Raw genomic sequence first — 22,289 nt, 5'->3', positions numbered from 1 at the left:
TGATGGGCCATATGGACAGTCCAATTGCAATTTGTGGATAACCATGGGCCCAAAATTATTATGGTGGATGAGAGAATTTTTATTGGACTCAATACTTGGGCTAAAGTCCAGTTAATATTTATAGACCAAGTAGGCTTATATTTAAATGGTATAAGGCCCAAGAAATTAATTATAAGCCCAAAAATACAATACCCAACCCACGTAGCCCATGCACATGCATGTCTTTCTTGCCCACTAGGATTTCTACATCGAAGGGTTTTCTAAATTCATAACCGACACACGTCGGAATCCTCAATTTCATATATCCTTTTCCCTTCTCCCACCGCATTCCTCCCTCAGCCATCGGCACATCAAATTGAGCCTTGCACAACACACAATCATGAAGATCACCCACATTCCACCGCAAAACACGCCCCACCAATACATGAACAAGCCTTTGCCTTTACACCACAAAAGCATAGCACAACCGAAAGGCCACCTTAATCACAGGCTTGCAGCCCAGTCCACACTGTCAACTCCCTCCCCTTAACTACAACCTCATGTAATCCCCTATTTTAATACACCATGGCACAAAGCAAACAAATGAGAAAGTGTTTGTTTCCCATTCCAAAGCAGAGTACACCCAACCACTGTCGAGGGATGCATGAAATCATTGTAACCCAAGACAGCGACCACCCCACGCCCAGTGGAGGAACATGTCAGACTACTTACATGGTTCATGCACGTCCAAGCTGCCCCTCGCGTCAAGGTCAAGGAACATGTATTGGTGTTCTTTGATGACATCTTTATTTACAACAGCACATTATCTGATAATTTAAAACACTTAAGGGTGGTCCTGGAGGTATTGAGCTAGATTACTTTGTATGCAAAGAGGTCTAAATGCAAGTTTGAATTAGAGGAGATCAATTATTTGGGCCATGTAATTTCTGCCAAGGGTGTGGGTGTTGATCCTTCAAAAATAACAGCTATGCTTGAATGGCCACTTCTTGGGTCTTTGAAGGCATTGAGAGGCTTCATCGGTCTCATTGGGGACTATAGGAAGTTTATAAAGAGTTATAGCAACATAGCAGCACCATTGAGTGATTTGTTAAAGAAGAATGCTTTTATTTGGAGTGACACTGCTACTCAGGCTTTTATCAAGTTAAAGAAGGCAATTACTGAACCTCCAGTCTTGAGGTTACTTGATTTTTTCTAGGTCTTTACCATAGAGTGTGATGCTTCTGGTATAGGCTTGAGGGCTATCCTTATGCAAGAAAGCCAGCCAATTGCCTTCTACAGCAAGGCCTTGAAGTGTAGGGATCTATTGTTGTCTACATAGGAGAAAGAGCTTTTAGCTCTTGTGTATGCTTTGAGCAAGTGAAGACCCTATTTGCTAGCCAAGCCTTCAAGATTAAAACAGATCAGCAAGTCTTGAAGTATCTCTTGAAGCAAAGGGTTGGAACAAAATTTTAGCAAAAGTGTCTAACCAAGTTAATGAGCTATGACTTCACCATTGACTACAAAAAGGACAAAGAAAATTTAGTGATAGATGGACAATTGAGGACGGCTGAGGAAGAGTCTGCTACCATTGCCTTAATTACTTTTCCTACCCCAATATGAATTGAAGAATTAAAGAGTAGTTATCAGTTGTCACCTACTGTCAATGAAACTATTTCTAAGCTTCAACACGGTTTGGAAGGCCCTAAACACTACAGTATCCAGCAAGGCCTGTTGTTGAGGAAAGGCAAACTGGTACTGGTTCCTAATTCTTCTTTTCAAGCTAAGGTCCTACAACATATTCACAACAGCCCACAGACTGGGAATGTGGGGTACAAGAAAACACTACAGAGGGCCAAGATGGGTTTCTTTTGGGAAGGCATGAGAAGTGACATTAGACGGCTTATTAAAGAATGTGTGACTTGTCAGACTAGCAAGCATGAAAACTTGTATCCAGAAGGGCTTTTACAACCTCTACCAATTCCTCACTCTCCACAGTTGGATATCTCTATGGTTTTTGTGGAAGGGTTGCCTTCATCTAATGGATTTTCAGTGATACTCTCTGTTATTGACAGACTAACCAAGTTATCCCATATTTTTCCCTTTGTCCCATCCCTTCACAGCAAGTACAATGGCTCAAGTATTTTTTTCAGGAGTTTTCAAGTTATATGGGATGCCCAAGACAGTTGTTTCAAACAAGGACCCTATTTTCACAAGCTCTTTCTGGAGGGAATTGTTTAAGTTACAAGGTACCTCTATTCATTTCAATTCTGCCTATCACCCACAGTCAGATGGGCAAACTGAAGTTTTGAACAAGTGTGTGAAAGGTTATTTGAGGTGCTACACTAGTGATAAACCGAAGGAGTGGATTTCTTGGATAACCATGGTTGAGTGGTGTTACAATACCACTTTCGATACATCTATTGGTATGTCTCCTTTTTGAAGCTCTTTATGGGTATATGCCTTATAAGTTGCTTTCATATGTACCTGGAACAACTGCTAACGCAATTGTGGATCAGCAATTGAAGTCTAGAGAGAAGTTGTTGTCCTTGTTAAAGGATAACTTACAGAGGGCTCGAGAAAGGATGAAGTTCTTTGTTAATAAGAAGAGAACTGAAAGGGTTTTTGAGGTTGCGGATTGGGTTTTCTTAAGGCTTCAGCCTTATAGGCAGAAAACAGTTGCTATGCGACATTGTTTGAAGCTGTCACCAAGATTTTATCTTCCATTCCAAGTGATTGAAAGGATTGGATTAGTGGCCTATAAGCTAAATTTGCCATCATCTTCAAGAGTACATCCTGTTTTCCAAGTCTCATGCCCAAAGAAGAGGTTGGGTCAAGGTGTTTCTCCACTACTAGTGTTACCCCCAATGGATACACAAGGAAGTCTTCAACCTAAGTCTGAGGCAATACTGGAGAGAATATTGAAGAATGTGGGAAACCAGGTTGCAACAGAAGTACTAGTTAAGTGGTATGGGGCACCACTTCAGAATAGTTTTGGGAGCTATTATGGAAGCTATGAAACCTTTACCCACACCTTGTGGGCAAGATCCTTGGAGAAGGGGAGGTGTCATTGCCTTGTGGAAAAGGTCCTTAAAAGGGTGGAGATTGTAAGGAGTAAGGAGGAGAATAAGCTGAGAAGGATTGGGGCTGTGTAGTTGGGTTCGTGTGGGTGAAGAGGTGAAGTCGATGATTTAAAGAGAAGGCAAAACGATGAGTAGCACCTTAGTGAAACGGTGCGTAGTGGAAGTTAACGGAATTAACTAACTGGAGCAATGGAATGGGGCGTTTGATCCTTAAGTGAAGTGGTGCGTTTTGCTTAGAAGGGAAGAAATGCAATGGAGGCTTTACAACATCGTTTTATGTTTCTTTTTCATTTGTTAGTATAAATACTGAAGTGAACTCTGATTCATTTGTTCAGTTGCTTAAAGCTCATTCTTGGAAGTGTATGGAGGTTTAAGGTTCCTCGAAAACCTTATTTCAAGAATCAATATAGTGGATTCTTGGTTTCCTTTCTTTCATTTATTAATTTCATTCTCGTTCTTGTTCTTTTCCTGCATGTGGAATTCTGGATCTTGTGTTGATATCTCAGAAGATACCTTACACACCACCACGCACGGAAGCTTTAACCAACGTCGACCTCAGCCCAGCCACCGTTCTGCCACTCACTGCCTTTCTCTCAGTGAGCCCTAGACCCTTTATCACACAACTTTGCCTTTCTCCTATGGCTTTGTTCATTCATAAGGAAGTATTCATTTTGACTTTTGGTTCTACCTAAAGATTTTATATATTACAAATATACCATTTTAACCCCTTTGTCATGTAGCTCTCTATGTGAAGCAACTTGAAGAACTTTTTCGATGTTTTTATGTTGAGTAATGCTAATTACAGTCGTAGAGTGCACAAGTACCGGTTAATCACTTTTAAAAAAAGTGGAGTTCACTATTAAAAAATTATTTTTTTTATGTGGATTCCGTATTTACTCACTTTTTTCTAAAAGATTGTTCAAAATTTATACACTCCACAACTGCAAATATCATTTCACTTTTAAGTTATACTCCAAATTGGGAGACATGGCAAATTATCTTGGACTTTAATTTTTACGCGGGCTTTGCTTTTAAATTTTTTTTTACTTCATTTTAATTGTTATAGAAAGTATTTTAAGTCAGGGCTTAGCTTACTTCATGTTAGCCCAAAAACTTAATTCTTACATAAACTTTATTTTCTTACAGAAAGTATAATTAAAGTGGTTTTAATTATGTTATTGAGTATTAACTTTTTGCAACTAAGTTTTAGAAGCAAATAATAAAAGTTAAATTTTATCGTTAATGATTTAAATTGAATAAGTCTATTTTATGAAATGAGTTTTCACTATTATTTAATATATTTAAATAAAATACAATTTCCTACTAAATTCTAATATGTTATTAGTATTAAATTATTGTTAGATTTTAATAATAGTTTAACGAGGATTTGAATTTTAAATATCATTAAGTTTAATTATCAAAACGAATTTTCGTTATTATTTTGTTAGCTTCATTAAACTTATTCTATTATAGTTATAACTAGAAAATAAAGAAAATATGTTAAGAATATTTAAATGGTATTAGTATTTATTAGATTTCTTGTAAGATTGAATTATAGTAATATCCTACAATAATTTTTAATATTAAATATTATTAAGTCTATTTTTATGAATCAAATGTTTACACCAATTATTTTTATAAACTTAGATAAAAAAATATATATTTAATGATATTTGAAAGATTAGATATTATATTAGTATTTAAATTTCAGCAGTAAATAGTAATTGTATAATTTTCATTTGAACACTAGTCGTTTGGATTCAAAGATGAGTTGAGATGAGTTGAGATGGGTTATGAATAGTAGTGAGATGAATTGTGAATAGTAGTGAGATTTGTGAGTTAAAGTTGCTGAATAGTAGTGAATAGTAATGAGATGAGTTGAAATGGGTTGTGAATACAAACTATTAGTATTTTATTAAACAAAATACTTTTGACAATTCGTACTTCGTATAGGTAAAGAGCTATAAAAAAAAATTCAGAAAGCAACATAGCGAGGTAAGTAGCTTGATCACAAATTAGGAGTAGCACGCTAGTTAGTCAGATTATTATTAAAGCCAGTTATTTAACAACCACTTTTTATGTACCACGCATGTTATGATATATACAAACATGTCATCCAGCATATCACACGATCATATCATTTTGCATCATGTTCAAATTCAGCACTTATAATTATGTATGTATTATGCCATGCATCTCATGTCGTATAAGACATGTAAACTTTCTTAAGTACAAGTGCAAAATAAGATAAGATCAATATAATCAGATGGTCATTCAGATGCATAGTACCAATGCAGTTTTAAGGTAGATGTGCAAGTCATGGACTCAAGAGTGGTCTACCATGGTATGCCAAAATACTATCAACCTCTTCCCTTGCAACCGCAAGACGTGGGGCCGGTGCACAATCTCGCACACATAGTTAAGTGTGTTGGCCTGTCAAATCAATCAGTTAATTCAGATAAATCAAGACACGTCATGCATAGCATAAACATCAGTATGATCAATTATGATTTTAAGCTCTCAACATGAAAATTTTTTATGAAAACCTTACGTTTATTATGTTTACATTGTGATGAGTTTCTTACTGAATTTTTTACTCATTTTAGTTTTATTTCATTTGCTAACCACCCAGGTGAGGATGATGATGAACATGAGGAGACAGGCCAGACCTAGATGGAGCAATTGGATTTAGTTCCAGCCTTTAATTATTACTTAGTTGATTTATTAATCATGAAATCTCTTGCCTTGCTATTTGTACGTAAGCACGTGACGTTCCTAACCCTAGAGAAGTGAGTGTTATACAAATTCATTATGATATGAGTATTTTACAATCTCTCATGATCTCTCATATCTTACTGTACAATAAAATTAGACTTTTAACCTCGCCATTTTTATCTTGTCTAGGACCCCTTGAAGAAGATGTTAGACAGATAAGTCATGATTTGAATATATCCGAGGATCACTCACAGCAACCAACAGCAGAACAAACTCTATCTGATGTTAGACAGATAAGCCATGATTTGAATATATCCGAGGATCACTCACAGCAACCAACAGCAGAGCAGACTCTATCTGATATAACAAATCCAAACTCTATCCCTCCACATATATAGGAATCTTAACAGATTAAATAGAGTCCATATTGTAAATAACTACTTGTAATTACATTTTATCTCTTGTATCGTAAATTTCTATAAATAGAATAAAGTATACGGCTGAATATTTTTAAGTCAGCCCATTCATTCATTCAAAGATTTTCAGAAGATCTCTCTAGGACCCCTTTTCGTGTCTGGCCTGCCTCCATGGTAAAGATATTTTTCCCTTTACTTCTTGATGGCAGCTTTATCATGTCTTGGGCTTGGTGCGTCTTAGGCTGGGGCTGGGCTGGTATATATTTACCCCAACACCACTAATTTTTGTAGTTTCTCAAGTAACATTTTGAGAAAGTTGAGGAAATCTATCACCTCGAGGAGATTCAAAGGGCTAAGCAATATAACTATGGATGTGGGGTGCCTGTTATGGCACACGCAAGATGTAGCCCTTTTCTGTAGCCAGAAAAAATGGACAGATAATGACAGATGCATAATTTCTTAATTTCCATCCCAACTTTTACAACATCTCACTTTCATTTTCTTTGACTCACAATGAAGTACTCTTGCCCTGCCCTATGTGCTGTATTTCTGTCCATCCACACACTGTTGTAGATAATGTGATGTTTACCATACACTTCTGTCAGCAATTAATAGTAGATTTGGAGCATTTGGGTATTACAAAGCTTGGCAGACCTGTGAAGGTGTCCATTTTTATGGTCAACATTGTGCTGTTTTTTGAAAGGTATGAAACAGCAATGCATTAAAGTTGGCAGGGAGGCTTATTTATCATCAAAATGGTGATTTTCTGACCTGCTTCCTTCAAAGACTAAGAGCTTTTCTGCAGTGATGCAGGTTTGCCATTTTGAGACAGTTTTTTTGGCATTTTGCTATTGTCATTTTTGAAAAAAAATAAAAAGATGGTCAAGCTATTTTGAGACTGTAAGAGAAATGAAATGTGACTCAAAAATGGTACCCATCATTGGGGACAAACAAAATTCGATACTCTGCAGTACTTGATTACTGGGATTCCAAGTCTTCTCTTTCTTTCTCTTCATGAATTGATGTGTTGGTACTACTTGGTACTACAATATCATGACTCATTATCAATTCATTTTAATTTATATTATTTTATTATTATAATTTTTTTAAATTTTTATATAATATATAATAAATTTTAAAATTATCTCAACTTATCTCTAAATCTAAAGAGAACTTCTTATAATTTGTTGAAGTAGTCAATAGTTTTGGGTAGGGGTCCGGCCACCGGCAGTACTAATTTCTAGTTCTATATACATACTATAAAGCTTCGGTACTTGCCGGAGTTGTCAGATCCTGGTAGGGGTCCGGCACCGGCCATAATCAAGAAGGTCAAGGAGCCAGTCATTTACACGAAATCCATGCATATTCTGCCACTACTTCATAGTTTCTTTTTCTTAGGCTTTTGTAGCAGGTTTTTGCCAACTTTTCAGTGATATTCCTGATTTTGCGACCTCTTTCAGTCATATTCCTGGTAACTATCATTAATATACGTATGTTCGATGGGTAAAAAGTGGGTAATAATGGTAAGGATAGATTATTTGGAGCCGACCTTTTTCCTCATGATCTTTAAATAATAAGATTATTTATTTAAGGGATTTTGAATAATTATGTATTGATGAAGATATAATATATATATATATATATATATTTAAAGCAAATCCAAGATTTTGGAGGTAAAAGTAAGATTGTAAAGTGTATGGAAAAATAAGTTTGTTTTTACAGATAAGATAAGATGAGATGAAATTAAAGTTAAAAAATTATATAAAGTATTGTTAAAATATATTTTTTAATATTATTTTTATTTTAAAAATTGAAAAAGTTGATTTGTTTATTTTATTTTATATTAAAAATTGAGAAAATTATAATAATTAAATGAGATGAGATGTTTTCTGAAAACAAACGAATCCGTAATTAGTCTATTAAATAAATCATAAGTACTTTATACAGAATCTTCTTCGCTAGCTATAACATTTCTTGAAGTACTGAGAGACTGGAGAACCGCTTAAGGCAAGTCCATTGTCAAAACTAGCCATTTTTAATGCACATTTTGGTCAAAATTAATTGGATTTCATGGGGCATTAATTAAGATTATCATATATGAAAATATGGCCGGTCACGAGTAATACTAAATATAATCTTAAATATTAACGTTCCAGGAAGTAATCTATTATCAAAAAACATAAATTTTTTAATGGACCTATTGGTTTTACAAAAGGATATTGATGCTACTGCATGGGACCAATGTCCCTACCAACAATCCAACCGATAAGTGTATTTCAGAATTTTTTATTTTTATTTTTGTTTTTTGGCTTTTCTTCTATTCATTTTGTTAATATCTTTATTTTTTTAATTTTTTTTACAAAAAATACATAAACTCAATAATATTCACTTAATAAAAAAACAAAAATCGGTCAACCATCGGTCATCTATCAGTTCAAACAACATTATCCTTTACAAAATGTCTAAGGTTACGTAGTAAAAAAATAATAATAAAATAATAATAGAATATTAAATAATAGTAAAAATTAAGTAAAAAGTAATTAATAATAATAAAAAAATAAGTAAAAAGTAATAATAAAATAAAGAATAAGAGTGAGAATGTTTGAGAGTAGTTGCGGACTCTCATTAGCCAAACACTTGTACCATTACTATCTTACAATAATTGAACAGAAATGGAAAAGATTCATGAATGGTTCAAAGTCATCTTTAAAATGGCATGAATTATAGAAGAGAAGAAAAGTGCATGGTTGGTTGGGTCATTTCAGGCATGAAGAAAGTCAAAATTGAGAAAAACAACTCTAGATCTGATGTATCTCAAACCCAGAAAAAAGGGAAAGCAATTAAAGGGCAATGGATAGAAAGAAACAAAGGAAGAAAGGAGAGGTGACAATTTCACAAACAGAAGAGTATGTGGCTCAAAGCAAAAGTCATGATAAACTAGGTTGTCTGGCCTCCATGCTACAGACACTGACCATGTCCCTCCCGTGAAACATCACGTGCTCTCCCTAATCTTGTCCGTACCATGCATACAGCTATGTCTGTCTTTTCTGTATGTTATCATTATTCTACAGATCATTCTCATATATATATATATATACATACACATATATGCATTAAAACCAGACCTACCAAAATCATATCTATAGATACTGCTCTGCATAAAACACTCTAAAAATGAACATTATTATACCCTTTTAATCTCCTTTTTTTTGTGCTTTTTGTTGAAAATGAAAATGCTATTATTATTGTCAGGATTCTTGCAAGTTTTGATATATGCATTCCCAATATTGATGATGGCATATTTTCCACATTTCTGGCTCTTTAACATATGCATGCAGTCCCATTAAGGATGCAGAAGAGTCTTTGCTGATGGCATATTTTCCACATTTCTTTGGTTTTATCCCTTGTTGCCTCTTAACACCATAATGTGAGAGAGAGAGAGAGAGAGATTTGTCTGGTTTATAACACATTCTATATCTCGTACAAGTGTTGAATGCCAGTTAGTTGGGACCCAAAATGCAGTGCCTAGTGATTACATGTCTCTGACGCCCAGCCTTTGGTTCTTTTACTGGGGCGCAGCTAGCTAGGTGAGCCTGGACCACATCCTGTCATCCCTATATATAACAACAGAATTTCTTCTTCTCCTTTCATCATTACTTTGAGATTGAGGAACCTCACAGCCAAAGTCCAAAACTGATCTATATATACAGAAGAAGAAGAAGAGAGATAAGAGAGCTCTATTGAAGAAAACAAAAGAACAAAAAATTAAAGGAATCAGTATCCCCATTGTATAGAAGAAGAGATGAAGAATGGTAATATTGGAGGCTCTAAGAGAAAGCTTCCATGTAAAGGGCTTAGTGGTTTTCTTAAAGAAGGAAGAGGTAGGCTTTACATATTCAGAAGATGTATTATCATGCTTCTCTGCTGGCATGATTAAGACGATGGTTCTGTGCCTGAATTCACCTTCTAATTATTGGGAGCTACTTGATCTTTTACCTTTCTCCTTTTCTTTAACTTCTCCTTTAGTTTATGGAACATGTATAGCAAGACACAATGCAGACTTTTTTCTCTTCTTCCTCCTGTTAAAAAGACCCTTCGATCACATCAGTTTGGTTTCTGTCTTTGCAGTTGTTTTTGTCTTTTTGGATGGAAAATGTTTGAAGCAGTGACAAGTACTGGCATTAACCTTCAAATTTCTGTAGTCAGCCCAGTACTGTTTTGTTGTAAGAAGGTGTCTGTCTCAAAAATCGAGTTTTTGATGTGCACTATCTTGTAGCCTTAGTGAAACAATGAGGGTGCTTTTTGGGTTCTTCTGAGGGAAGATAAGGGATTTGAGAGGAGAAACGTCATATCCCATTGTACAGTTTAAATACTATCGCTGCATCAAAACCAAGTTACTTGTAATTAGACTCTTCTTCCTTGGGAATTAATGAAGAAGATTTCATGAAATTAGACTCTCATGTTCATGAAAATTTCTAGCATTGTATTATAATAATCGATTTTCTTTTTTTCGTTTTGAACAACTAACATATGTACGTACGTACATACATACATACATATATATATATATATAGAGAGAGAGAGAGAGAGAGAGAAGGGAAACACCATTTTCTTCAAAATTTGGTGCATGATGCTTTCCTTTTGTCCATAAACTTAGCCAGGTTTTTATTTTTGGTGATATATAGGATCTCTCACTCATGAATATGATATGCTCTAAAAAAAATCAAACACCTTTCACTTGTTCATGAATTAAAATGGATCTCTGTGGAAATACTATGCACTGGTGATTTTTATATCGTGTTGTTTTGGGCTCAATTGTCAGTACCACCACTACCCAAGATTTAACAAACCCATCTTTTGATCTTTACATATAGTTTTCTATGCCAATAAAGATGGGGTTGAGTTCTGCGTTCACAGCTTCGAAGCTCTCATTCTTCATCAGCCATGGCCGATTGGCCAGATTCTCACAGAAACATATATTGAATGAGAGTACAAAGCTCCATACAATAAAACCGAACCCGGCCACATGAGTTAACGTGGGTTTTGCAAAAGCAAACGTGTTTCGGCCGGACAGAACCCGAAAACCTCATTGCTTGAAGCCGTTTGGGATTTTTGGCACTCTCTGAGTTGCAGGAATACTGATGAAGCATGCACATTGTGATGGCATGCATGCACCGTCGTCAAGAGGCGGATCCAAGATTTCAACTTGCAGGCGGACTAATGGATCAATAGTATTACTATTCTATAATAAATGAAAAAAAATGCACACAAAATTCTTATGATTAATGTTGTCTTGAGCAACCTCACTAATGCTAAATATGTACAATTTTTTAAAGAAAGTGTACGAGACTTACACATTCTATGATTGTACAAATCATTTCTCTTCACAGAATAACAACTATCTATTAATAATTCTATGCAAAGTTTCAGTGGTTTCTTTTGTTAGGAAAGAAATGGAAGAGATAGAAGAAGAGAGACTGTAATCTATTCAGAGTCTCTTTGACAACTACTGTTTCCCACTCAAGAACGAATTTTGCAATTGGGAACCAAACAATCGCCCTCATGATACAATATTATTGTAACAGCAAATGAAGATGAAGTAGAAAAGAATTAATTAGAACTTAATTTAGCAAAATAGTATTTATTACTTAAAAAATAAAGGTTAAAATAGCAGTTATTGAAATTCAAAAATTCTAATTGTTAAGGACAGTTACAACGGTTAAAATAGAAAATTGTTATATTAACCAAAATATGGTATGCTTTATTTCAAATGCACTCTCTTAAAACACCAGGCTTGATAGTTTGTGTCCAGTTTATAATTAAAAATATTGGCACATTGTAGGGAATTTGGTTGTTTTAGACTCTTTAAACAATGGTGTAGTACCACCTACTTTAAATGAAACTTTTATTGTTCTTGTACAAAAAATGAAGAGGCCTGAAAATATTACAGAATATAGGCCTATTAGCTTATGCAATGTGATTTACAAAAGCATTGCAAAAGTTATTGTTAATAAGCTTAAAACCATTTTATCCCTAATGGTGTCAGATAGTCAAAGTGTTTTTGTCCCGGGTGGGCTTATAACAGATAATGTTCTTGTGGCATTTGAAACTATTCATTGTATCCGTAAAAGGAAGAGAGGGGTAGTGGTGTGATGTCATTGAAGTTGGATATGAGTAAAGCCTATGATCGGGTGTAATGAAGTTTTCTTGAGAATATCATGATGTTGAAGCTTGGTTCTAACAAAAGATGGGTGTCTCTTGTATTATCTTGCATTAATTCAACCTCTTATAAGGAGCTAATTAATGGGGTGCCTACTTCATTTTATGCATCTTGGGGTTTGCATCAGGGTGACTCATTATTTCCTTACTTGTTTGTTTTATGTACTGCGGAGTTGTCTTCTCTTTTTCAAGTTGTTGAACACATGAAATTGATCATGGGTGTCAGAATTTGTCATAGAGCTCTTGTTGTTACTCATTTATCTTTTGACAGATGACAGTTTATTATTTTGTAAGCTAGGCTACTCGTTCCCAAAATGAAAGTTTCAAGCAGTTAATACAAGTTTACGGGTTGGCTTCAGGACAACAAATAAATATGGACAAATCCGAACTTTGTATTAGTCATAACACAAAACCTGATAAAGTTGATGCAATTATGGCTATTTGGGATGTGCATTCTTTACAATCTCATGATTAGTATTTGAGTTTTCCTTCTTTCATTGGACAATTCAAAAGTAATATACTTAAATTGTTAAAAAATAAGGTTTGGAATAAATTACAAGGTTGAAAGGAACAGTTACTTTCACAAAAGGGTCAAGAAGTATTAATAAAGGCAGTTGTGAAGACTTTACCTACCTATACTATGAGTTGTTTTTTATTACCGAAATCATTTTGTCAAGACTTAGAAGGTTTGTTTGCTAAATTCCAGTGGAGACAATGATAATCTGAATGGAAGATACATTAGCTTCGTTGGTCAAAGATATATATGCTTCAAAGTTACTGGGTGGTATGGGTTTCAAGAACCTTGAGCTTTTTAATTTGGCTTTGCTAACAAAACAATATTGGAGGATAATTCAAAATCCTAATTACTTGTTGTCTCGAGTTTATAAAGCTTAGTATTTTCCTACTATAGATTTTCTATGTTCACATTTGGGTAGGAAGTCATCATATGTATCGAAGAGTATTTATACCGCTAAATCTCTCTTAATATATGGGGGTATTTGGAGGGTAGGAAAGGGTTATAGTGTCAGAATTAATCATGATAAATGGGTCCCTATTTTCTAGTTACCAGAGTCTCTCTCGCGTAATCATGTTTTTCAAGATAATTCAAAAATTAATATACTTATGCATCAACATAATGAAGCTTGGGATGTGGATCTGATACAATCTATATTTCCTCCTTTTGTGGCTAATGCTATTATACAACTTTCTTTACTTCCAAGAGCATGGGAAGATAAGTTTGTATGGACAGGTACTAAAAATGGTTTATATTTGGTAAAGTCTAGATATTATCTTGTCGTGACATTATATGATTCTACTATTGGTGCTTAAATTTCTTATTATCATGGTTCTTCACCCTTTTGGCGTCAATTCTAAAATCTAAATCTTTCAACTAAAATTAAGAATTTTGGATGGTGTGCCTAAAAGAATAATCTACCCCCAAAATTGAATTTGATGAAGAGATTAGTTCTTTCTAATGCGGTTTATCCTCTTTATACATTGGTAGCGGAAGATTGTTGTCACACTTTTTAGAGCTATCCAAATGTGAAACATTTGTTGGTTGTACGTTTTCCTTTTGTTGTTCTTTTTTTTTTTTTTTGGAATTGTTGGCAATTATTCTGATTTGGTATGGGCTTTGATGCAATCTGATTTCACTTCAGTTCCTCGATTTATTACTATTTCTTGAGGTGTTTGGAAATATAAGAATATGAAGTTATTTCAGTATTCTAATTTAACTTCATAATTCTAATTATATGCTTCAAAATGTTGTTGATGATTGTTTGGCATATGTTGAGAGAAACACTACCATTAAATATCATCAGTTGATTGTATGAAAGGAAACTATTCTCTCTTGGAAGCCTCCCTTGCTAGGTACGGTCAAGCCTAATTTTGATGGTGTTTTGTTCCATTCTTCTAATTCTAGGGATGTGGGGGCAATTCTAAGAAATGACAAAGATGATGTTTTATTTGCTTTTTGTCAAAAAGAGTTTAAGTTATTTGAAGTGGAAGACATTGAGGCTTTGGTTGCTTTGAGGGGTCTACATATGATCTTGCATATAGGCTTTTCTAGTTTGGTATTGGAAGGGGATTCTTTATCTGTGATTGAAGATATTGGCTACAAGGAGCCTAACTTTTCCAGGCATGGGAATATTCTATCTGAGCTACAAATGCTTCTATCTACTTTTGAGAAATTTGTCGTCCTTCATGTGGGGAGGCAAGGAAATGAAGCAGCTCATTTACTTGCGAGACATGCTCGCCTTGTGGATGATACAGTTTAGTGGTGGTCTCAATGTCTAGATTTTATTCAATCTAGAGTCTTATTAAATGTTGATTTGTAATTCCATGGCTTTTATTATTGTAACTGACTTTCTGTTATTGTTATAAATGAAATTGCTTCTATTCTAAAAAATTATAATAATAAAAATATGAAGTTTATATAAAAATTAAACTTGTGTGAGTGGTGTGACATTCTAGGATGATGCGTAAGTGCAAAATGTGTTCTAAAGTGACTATGCACTGAATTGTTGTGAGAACCTCGTCAAATCAAAAGATCACATGAGTAGTATAGAAGGCGAGTAACAGATTGACAATGAGGAAGGTAAACACAATGCAGAAGAAGGCAATCAGGTGACCAATACGCTATGGTGAGTAAAGGCTCAGGACGAGAAGCACATGTGAGCAAATTGAACGTCACCTTGGGCAAATAATGAACAAGGTGACTAAAGAGATATGCATTCTATATCTAGTGGGCAAAGGAGCATTGAAGGTACATAAAGTGAGCAAACACAAAAGGAAAAAAATGACAATTAGGCAAGAAACGTATGCAGAAGTGGTTCGAGGCAAGCTACAAACGACAAGGTAAGAAAACTACAAGAACACCCAGAAATAGCACACTGGTGCTCAGAAAGTAGCGACAATTTACCAAAGTCTGCAGTCCAACAATGACGTCTCAACAGAAGCCCACATGGGAAAAAGGGAATACAGATTTGCAAACCATAAGTCTAGCCACGCAAGGAAGGCTTAATGCCACATGGGCAATTCTCATAGGAGGGCAAACTGTGTGTCTAGCCGTAGGGACGTGCAAGTTTTGTCCTATCAGTCTACTCAATCTCTACCATTCTTCAATCCAGCATATGAGTAGACAACTAAGACTCACGATTTTCCCTTTGACCAATCAGAAACAAGAACTATCGGGGCATGACTAATAGCACGACACGTAGAAAAGATATTTTGCTATCAATTTTCATCTTACTATCGAGATCTCTAAGTATTTCAGTAACTCTCTTTCTCTCTTCCTTCTATTTGGGACTTCAATGAGGGACCTAAGCTCGAGGTCATCATCGACAAGGAAGCAAACGATTTTAGTGCAACTCTCAATGTGCATTCACTATTCAAGTAGGTTTACTCCTACGACAATGGTAGTAGTGTAGGATAAATGCCTATGGGTATGTTCGAGGTATTCATCTTCTACTTCTCAGCCTCTTTCTCTCATGAATGTGCATATTTTCTCATTGTGATTATTGATTGCCTTGATGACGTGATTTCAAAGTTCTTATATATATATATATATATATATATATATACATATATCGGTTTGATGAGGAGTTCTGGGTATGTGTGTGTATCACGAACCCCAAGGTCAGGAAAGAGCATTATCTCAATGGAGTTTCTTTGGTTACTCGGGAGCGCTTAAGAATTGAGTAATGTCCCTTGGGTTGTCATCGACTGACAATAGGATCAACGAGATGGAATGCTCTAGGATCGACGTTGTTGCTTATTTGCCGATGAAGGCTAGAGGATGTTTAGCTACAAACACACCGTGCAAGGAAAATGGGCATCACTTGTTATGAAGTCATTTACATGGCCATTACCAGTAGTGTGGTGAAAGGAGCCAACGTGTGTGCACATCCTATGATGAGGAGCCGTAGTTACATGTGTTAATAAACCAAAATGGGTGTGAGTGGTGGAGCGATTCCACGTGTTAACTCAGGTTAAGAGATTCTCCATGTTGATTGGATAAAGTGATTCCCCATACTATTTTGGTGAAAAGATTCCACATGTTGACTAGGTTTGAGAGATTCCTCGTCTATTGTTATTTAGAATGTTTATTCTATTTGGATGAAGAACAATTTATAATGTAATATTGTTTGAATAGGGCGATGAACAAATACTGGTTTGTAATTATTTTATGGATAAAGTGATAGTGACTTTTGGATATTTTTATTATTGGATGAATAATTACAAATCTCTCTTACTATTAACATTAGTCTCCGACTAATACCTTGTTGTTTTCTGTTGTGACTTTAATTCACACTTGTGTTTGGCATATGAGCACGCAATCTCCGAATTCATGTGAGGGATGTAGCTCGTTCGACATGCATCCTAAGTATCACGGTTCCTCGCCAAACAAAAACCAGGGGTCAGGGCCGCCACAATCGCACTCTTATGAAGCACTAAAAGTCCTCCCTCGTCTTCCAATACGAGACTAAGAAAAAGGCACAACACTCCAATCCAATATTATTAGGGATAGAATTATGGATAAATCTTATTACCTAAATTAAGTTTAATATGCTATTTTGGATAAACTCATAAGGTGTAATTTATTGAGTTTAGCTATAAATATTTAATTAGGCCCCAAAGTTTATTGGATAAATCCATAAGGCCCGATAAGGTTTAGTGGATATTTTGGATAGTATTAATGGGTCAATATTTTTAGGAAGCCCAATTGAGATTTATTGGATAATTTTAAATAGGTTACTAACCCAAAATTTATTATGACGGATTATGGAATTTTTATTGGGCTCAATAATTAGGTTGAAAATCTCATTTAATATTTATGGAACAAATGGGCCTATATTTAATTGGTATTAGGCTCAATAATTTATTTAAAAACACAAAAGTATTTATTAGACAAGTTGGGCTCGTCTCAAAATTTAATATCGACCCATTAAGGTTGTTAAGTGGTTTAACCTATGAAATTATAAGCAAGCCCTATTATATAGTTGGACTTACCAAATGGGTCAATCCATTTGTTAGAGCCCAAAATAAGACCCAAGCATAAGCCCTAAAAAACACATGGGTGGAAGCCCATTAATTAGACCCAACTCATGTATATATGTGTCTGAAAAGCCCAAACTCGGTTGTATTAAGCCTCTACCTCGCATGTATAAAAATCCATGCATGTTTTCGTCTTCAACTTTTACCTAGGGCTGCTGCTCAACGCTTCTTTGCCTCTCACTCGTCTCGAATGTTACAACCCACGAACTCGAGAAAACCAGACCACTGGGAAGCCAAACACATAGTCGCCACCCCTACTACACTAGACTCGTCCTCTATCTTAGCCGCATGACCATCGTTGGGGCTAGCAAGCTCCTGCACCTCAAATTGCACCACGCAGACGAGCACACTGACCTGCACTACCAAGTTGACATGCCCACAATCTCATTACACTAGGATAACCTGCATCGTACGTTGAACACCATAACTTCGTACACCTGGGTCACGTACCCTACTATTATCTACCATAGGAATGGCCTCCATGAAGTCCAGTTTCAACTGCAACCAAAGTCGACTTCAGCCCCTGTTTTACATTCACAGAAGCAGAGTCCATGTTACCCCTCCACACCCTCACCATGTAGCCCACGTAGGAACAACCTTACACCACACATGGCAACAACCGTGAGACAAACGTGCAAGCCTCTATTTTACACCATGAAAAATCGAGCACAATCAGGAAACCAAAAAACCGCACATCCAATCGCCACCAAGGGATGTCAGCATCAAGCCACCGTGAAACAAAGCATGTCCTATTGTTAAATATTTTAACATGAACATTAATAATTAGATCTTCGATCTTTTATGATCCATGATAATAAAATAATAACAGTTAGAAAACGTATCTCCCTCCATTACAGTTTGATAATGAATTTGACCTGACTATGATAGAAAAGTCACCCTAACAACTTTACCTTTGAGTGTCTCCTGATGACTAGTGGCATAATAATGTTTTAGGTGAGAACTCTTAACCCCTCAGTACTATTTATAGACTTTTGCCCATCAAGAAATCTAAAAACTTTATGTTCCACTATGATTAGATATGGAGTTAATCTTATCTCATTGGAGTTAATCTTATCTCATTGTGACTCATCAATTAAGTTATAAGTATTGAGCTATTCTAAACCCATCAGGATATGGGTATGTGGGACATAGAGTTTAAATAAAACTCTTACATTCTCTCTCTTGGCCCACACGCCCATAAAATAATATTTTTTGTTCATGAGTTTATTACAGGAAATTAACCATACTGCACAAATTCATTTCCAGAAAACTTTCATAGCTCAGAAGACAATAAATGAGTTCTGTAATATCAGTATCAAACCAACTACGAATGCGAGTCATGGCGGTTTTCTGTTATATGACCAACAAATTTCCTTCTATATATCATAACACTAGTAACTTAATTCAACACGATCTTTAATTTGGACAATTAAGGCTAATATTGTAATGTCTTAGATCTCAATTCATGTCTATTGTAGGCATTATCTTGTCATCATTTATCTACACCATTTAATGTACATATAAAGTGAAAATACAAGTAAATAAAAACAACCATAATATATATACCTTTCAATGTCCAGCAACAAAATACTCAGCATATCAATGATCTATTTAACATATTCACATCATGGGTATAAGCATATGACCTATCTTTTCAACATGTCCTTTAAAGTATAATCATTAACACACTATTATTATGGACATATTTGTTTCTGTACTTTCTCCTTAATAGTTAGGTATTTAAAATTTCATTAAATACTTATCATTCAGAGAAAAATATTCTGAAGAATTCTTGCAATATTTTCTTAGCTGCTTGGCTATAATTCGACAATTCCAAGTCCTTAAAATAAATTTTCTAAGTCAGATACCATACATTGTGGGCTCAAAGCATACGAAAAACTCAGTCTTTATTGCACATGAAACAGTAAGAGATTTGCCTCATACTTTTCCATAAAATAATTCTACTAAATAGCAAAATACATAACCATAATTGTATCCTCCATTATTAGAGTAATCCCACAAAATAGGGTCTGAATATCCAGTTACCTTAAGAGTATCACTCTTTTCACGGTTTTTGGGTCAAATATCATTGGCTTATTTGGCAACAACCAAAAATGCCAACTGAAAAACTGATATTCAACCTTATACAAGTTTGTGCAATCATCATATTTATTATAACAATTATATACAGAATTTTCTTAACAACCTAATCAGTTCAAGGACACTGTAAAATACTGTGCATATCACATTTTATTTTTAAAAGTATCTATTGAACAACAATTCTTCATGTAAAATCTTCTAAAACTCTATGCAACTATATTGAGACAATCGTAACAATCATTGTCTTGGTATTAAAATTCAATTCCAATTACGAATGATGTCTCATTCATAAATTTCATTTTTGAAGTTATTTAGAGACATAACTTTAATGTCATACTACAAACCACGATTCATACCGGCCAAAAGGTCATATACATGCATGACCATAAATACAAATATACTCTCATTGATCTTAATGTATATATATTAACAATAAATATTTTTCTCAAATCCAAAAAGAGTATTGGTATTATCAAATTTCAGATATCAATATTTAAAAAATCTGTTACATTTTCTAAGTAATCATTTTATTCATTTCTTGTACACTTCAGACTTTCACTCTATAATTATTTTCACAACTATTTGATGTAATTCTCTATCATAATGAGCTACTAATCTCATAGTGATCATTAATTAGTTCTTTCGTGTTTATTAGAAATCTCTTTCTAATCAATGCTCGTTTTTGAGTGAAATCCTTAATTACAAGTTTGGTTTTATATCGTTTAACATTGCCTTTAAAGTCAGGATTTTGTCTCCAACACTCATTTACATTCGACTTTTTATATATTTCAGATAATTTAGATAAACTTATAGACTTTACATTGATTAATGGATTTCAATCACTCTTTTATGCATTGGTCTTCTATAAAATTACTTATTTCTATAAATTGTGAAAACATATGCGAACCTTCATTTATTTCTATGTCAAATTCAAATTTTGAAAATACACCATGTAACCTAATAAAAAATTAAATCAAAAAGATCACATGAGGTTACCGGTTCTGATGTCTCCATGGCCAATTCTTTAGTGGTGCTTCTCTGATGAGGTAGATGATCATTTGATTGTTATTCCATGTTATCATTAAGATAATTATAAAATGAACTATAAGAATTTTGGAAGTACAAGAATGCACTTCACAATAATTGCATCTCTAGTTTCTATACTCCCACTGATTTTGCCAACCATAAGGAATTTGACATTTTAGTTTCCTCAAAATTCAAATTATGAATAGTCTAAATCATTTGGATCTTCCTAAGTAATCAATAATGTGCCCATTAATTATTATACGATCCAACTTTCTTTCATTTAGATTGTAAAGTCTTAATTTAGATTGAGTATTCATACATGTATATGCCTTAAATCAAGTATCATATCACTTCATAACTCAAAATAAGTCTTTGAGACTACTTACTAGGAACACAATTTAAGATATATGTCATTGTCTTTAATAATTTTATTGCACATCTTTTCAAGAAGCTAACAAAATAGGTCACGATTATGCCTTGACTCGTAATATTTTTCCTAACACTCACTATTTCAATCTAATTCAATGATTTTCACATTTCTATCTAACTAGAATTCCTCTCCATGAGAAGTACCTCAAGAATTACAAATGGCTTAAGACTTCTCATATAGCAAATAAATACATTCATACCATGAAAATCATTTATAAAAGTAATGAAATACTTCTATCTATCAAATATTATAGAGAAAAAGGTTTACATGTATCTATATGCATTATCTCAAAAAACTCTTTATTTTTTGTATCATATTTTCTTGATATGTTTAATTTGCTTTCATTTTATATAAATTAACATACATCCTAAGTTTAAAAAATATAAATGTGGAAAATATTGTATTTACTAATCTCTATAACTTTTTTTTAGAGATATTCTCCAAATTTTTATGTAACAAATTATGTTTCAAATCATATGCCACAAATTGTAAAAAACAAATTCATAAATAATTTCTCATTTGGTTCCAATACATGCCTCATGAGTGAAAATGAAATTTTTTTAACAAAAGCACTATTATGAATGCACGACAAATAAAAATTTTATTGGAAGGAAAAATAGAACAAACATAAATGGCATTTTGAAATAATTTAAAATTTTGAACATTTGTACTCGAGTTCAGCCACTAAAATAAGTATCAATATTTATAGAGTTTGATTTGAAACTTATACAGATAAAATAAATATGAATATTTGCACTCAAGTTTAATATAATAAGAATGTATAAACATGTATAAGATCTGATTCGAAACTTATACAAAAATAGGTTTACCCTTCCCTTCCAATCATATCTTATGCTTAGGGCACTTAAATCTTTATGTGTCTTTGTTTCTTTCAAACTTCAATTGACACAATTGTTATATTTTCATTACCATCATTTCATTCTTTTCCCAAAAGATACAAATGATTTTTCATACAAATTCGCAAAATAATTTTATATCTAGCTAACAATCATTCTATCAATTTGTTCATATCTCATTACTTTAATGAAATAATAATGCCTCTAAAGTAAACAATATGTACAAAACTAAGAAATTCATATAGTTTGATATGTAGTAATTAATTTAATTTTCTTAAATATTGTACTTTTCTTATCTTTATCACTATTCACAATAATAATTGTTGTTAGACTTGGACTCGTTTGGATTCGTAAGTGATCTCAGCTCATCTCAGCTCATCTCAGCTCATCTCACTACTATTCAGCAACTTTA

The 22,289-nt window shown here is 34.0% G+C and overlaps 1 protein-coding gene across 1 annotated transcript; it reads left to right on the top strand.

Annotated features, from left to right (window-relative positions):
* The first annotated feature begins 9,992 nt into the window (after positions 1 to 9,992).
* LOC109005607 lies at positions 9,993 to 10,127 on the top strand. Its single transcript, XM_018984615.2, has one exon. It carries the CDS (start codon positions 9,993 to 9,995, stop codon positions 10,125 to 10,127), a length of 135 nt encoding a protein of 44 aa, XP_018840160.2.
* Positions 10,128 to 22,289: the final 12,162 nt, after the last annotated feature.

Source organism: Juglans regia, chromosome 6, assembly GCF_001411555.2.
Source record: "Juglans regia cultivar Chandler chromosome 6, Walnut 2.0, whole genome shotgun sequence".
Taxonomy (NCBI): domain Eukaryota; kingdom Viridiplantae; phylum Streptophyta; class Magnoliopsida; order Fagales; family Juglandaceae; genus Juglans; species Juglans regia.
The sequence above is the reverse complement of the archived record's forward strand: the minus strand, read 5'-3'. Positions and strand labels throughout refer to the sequence as shown.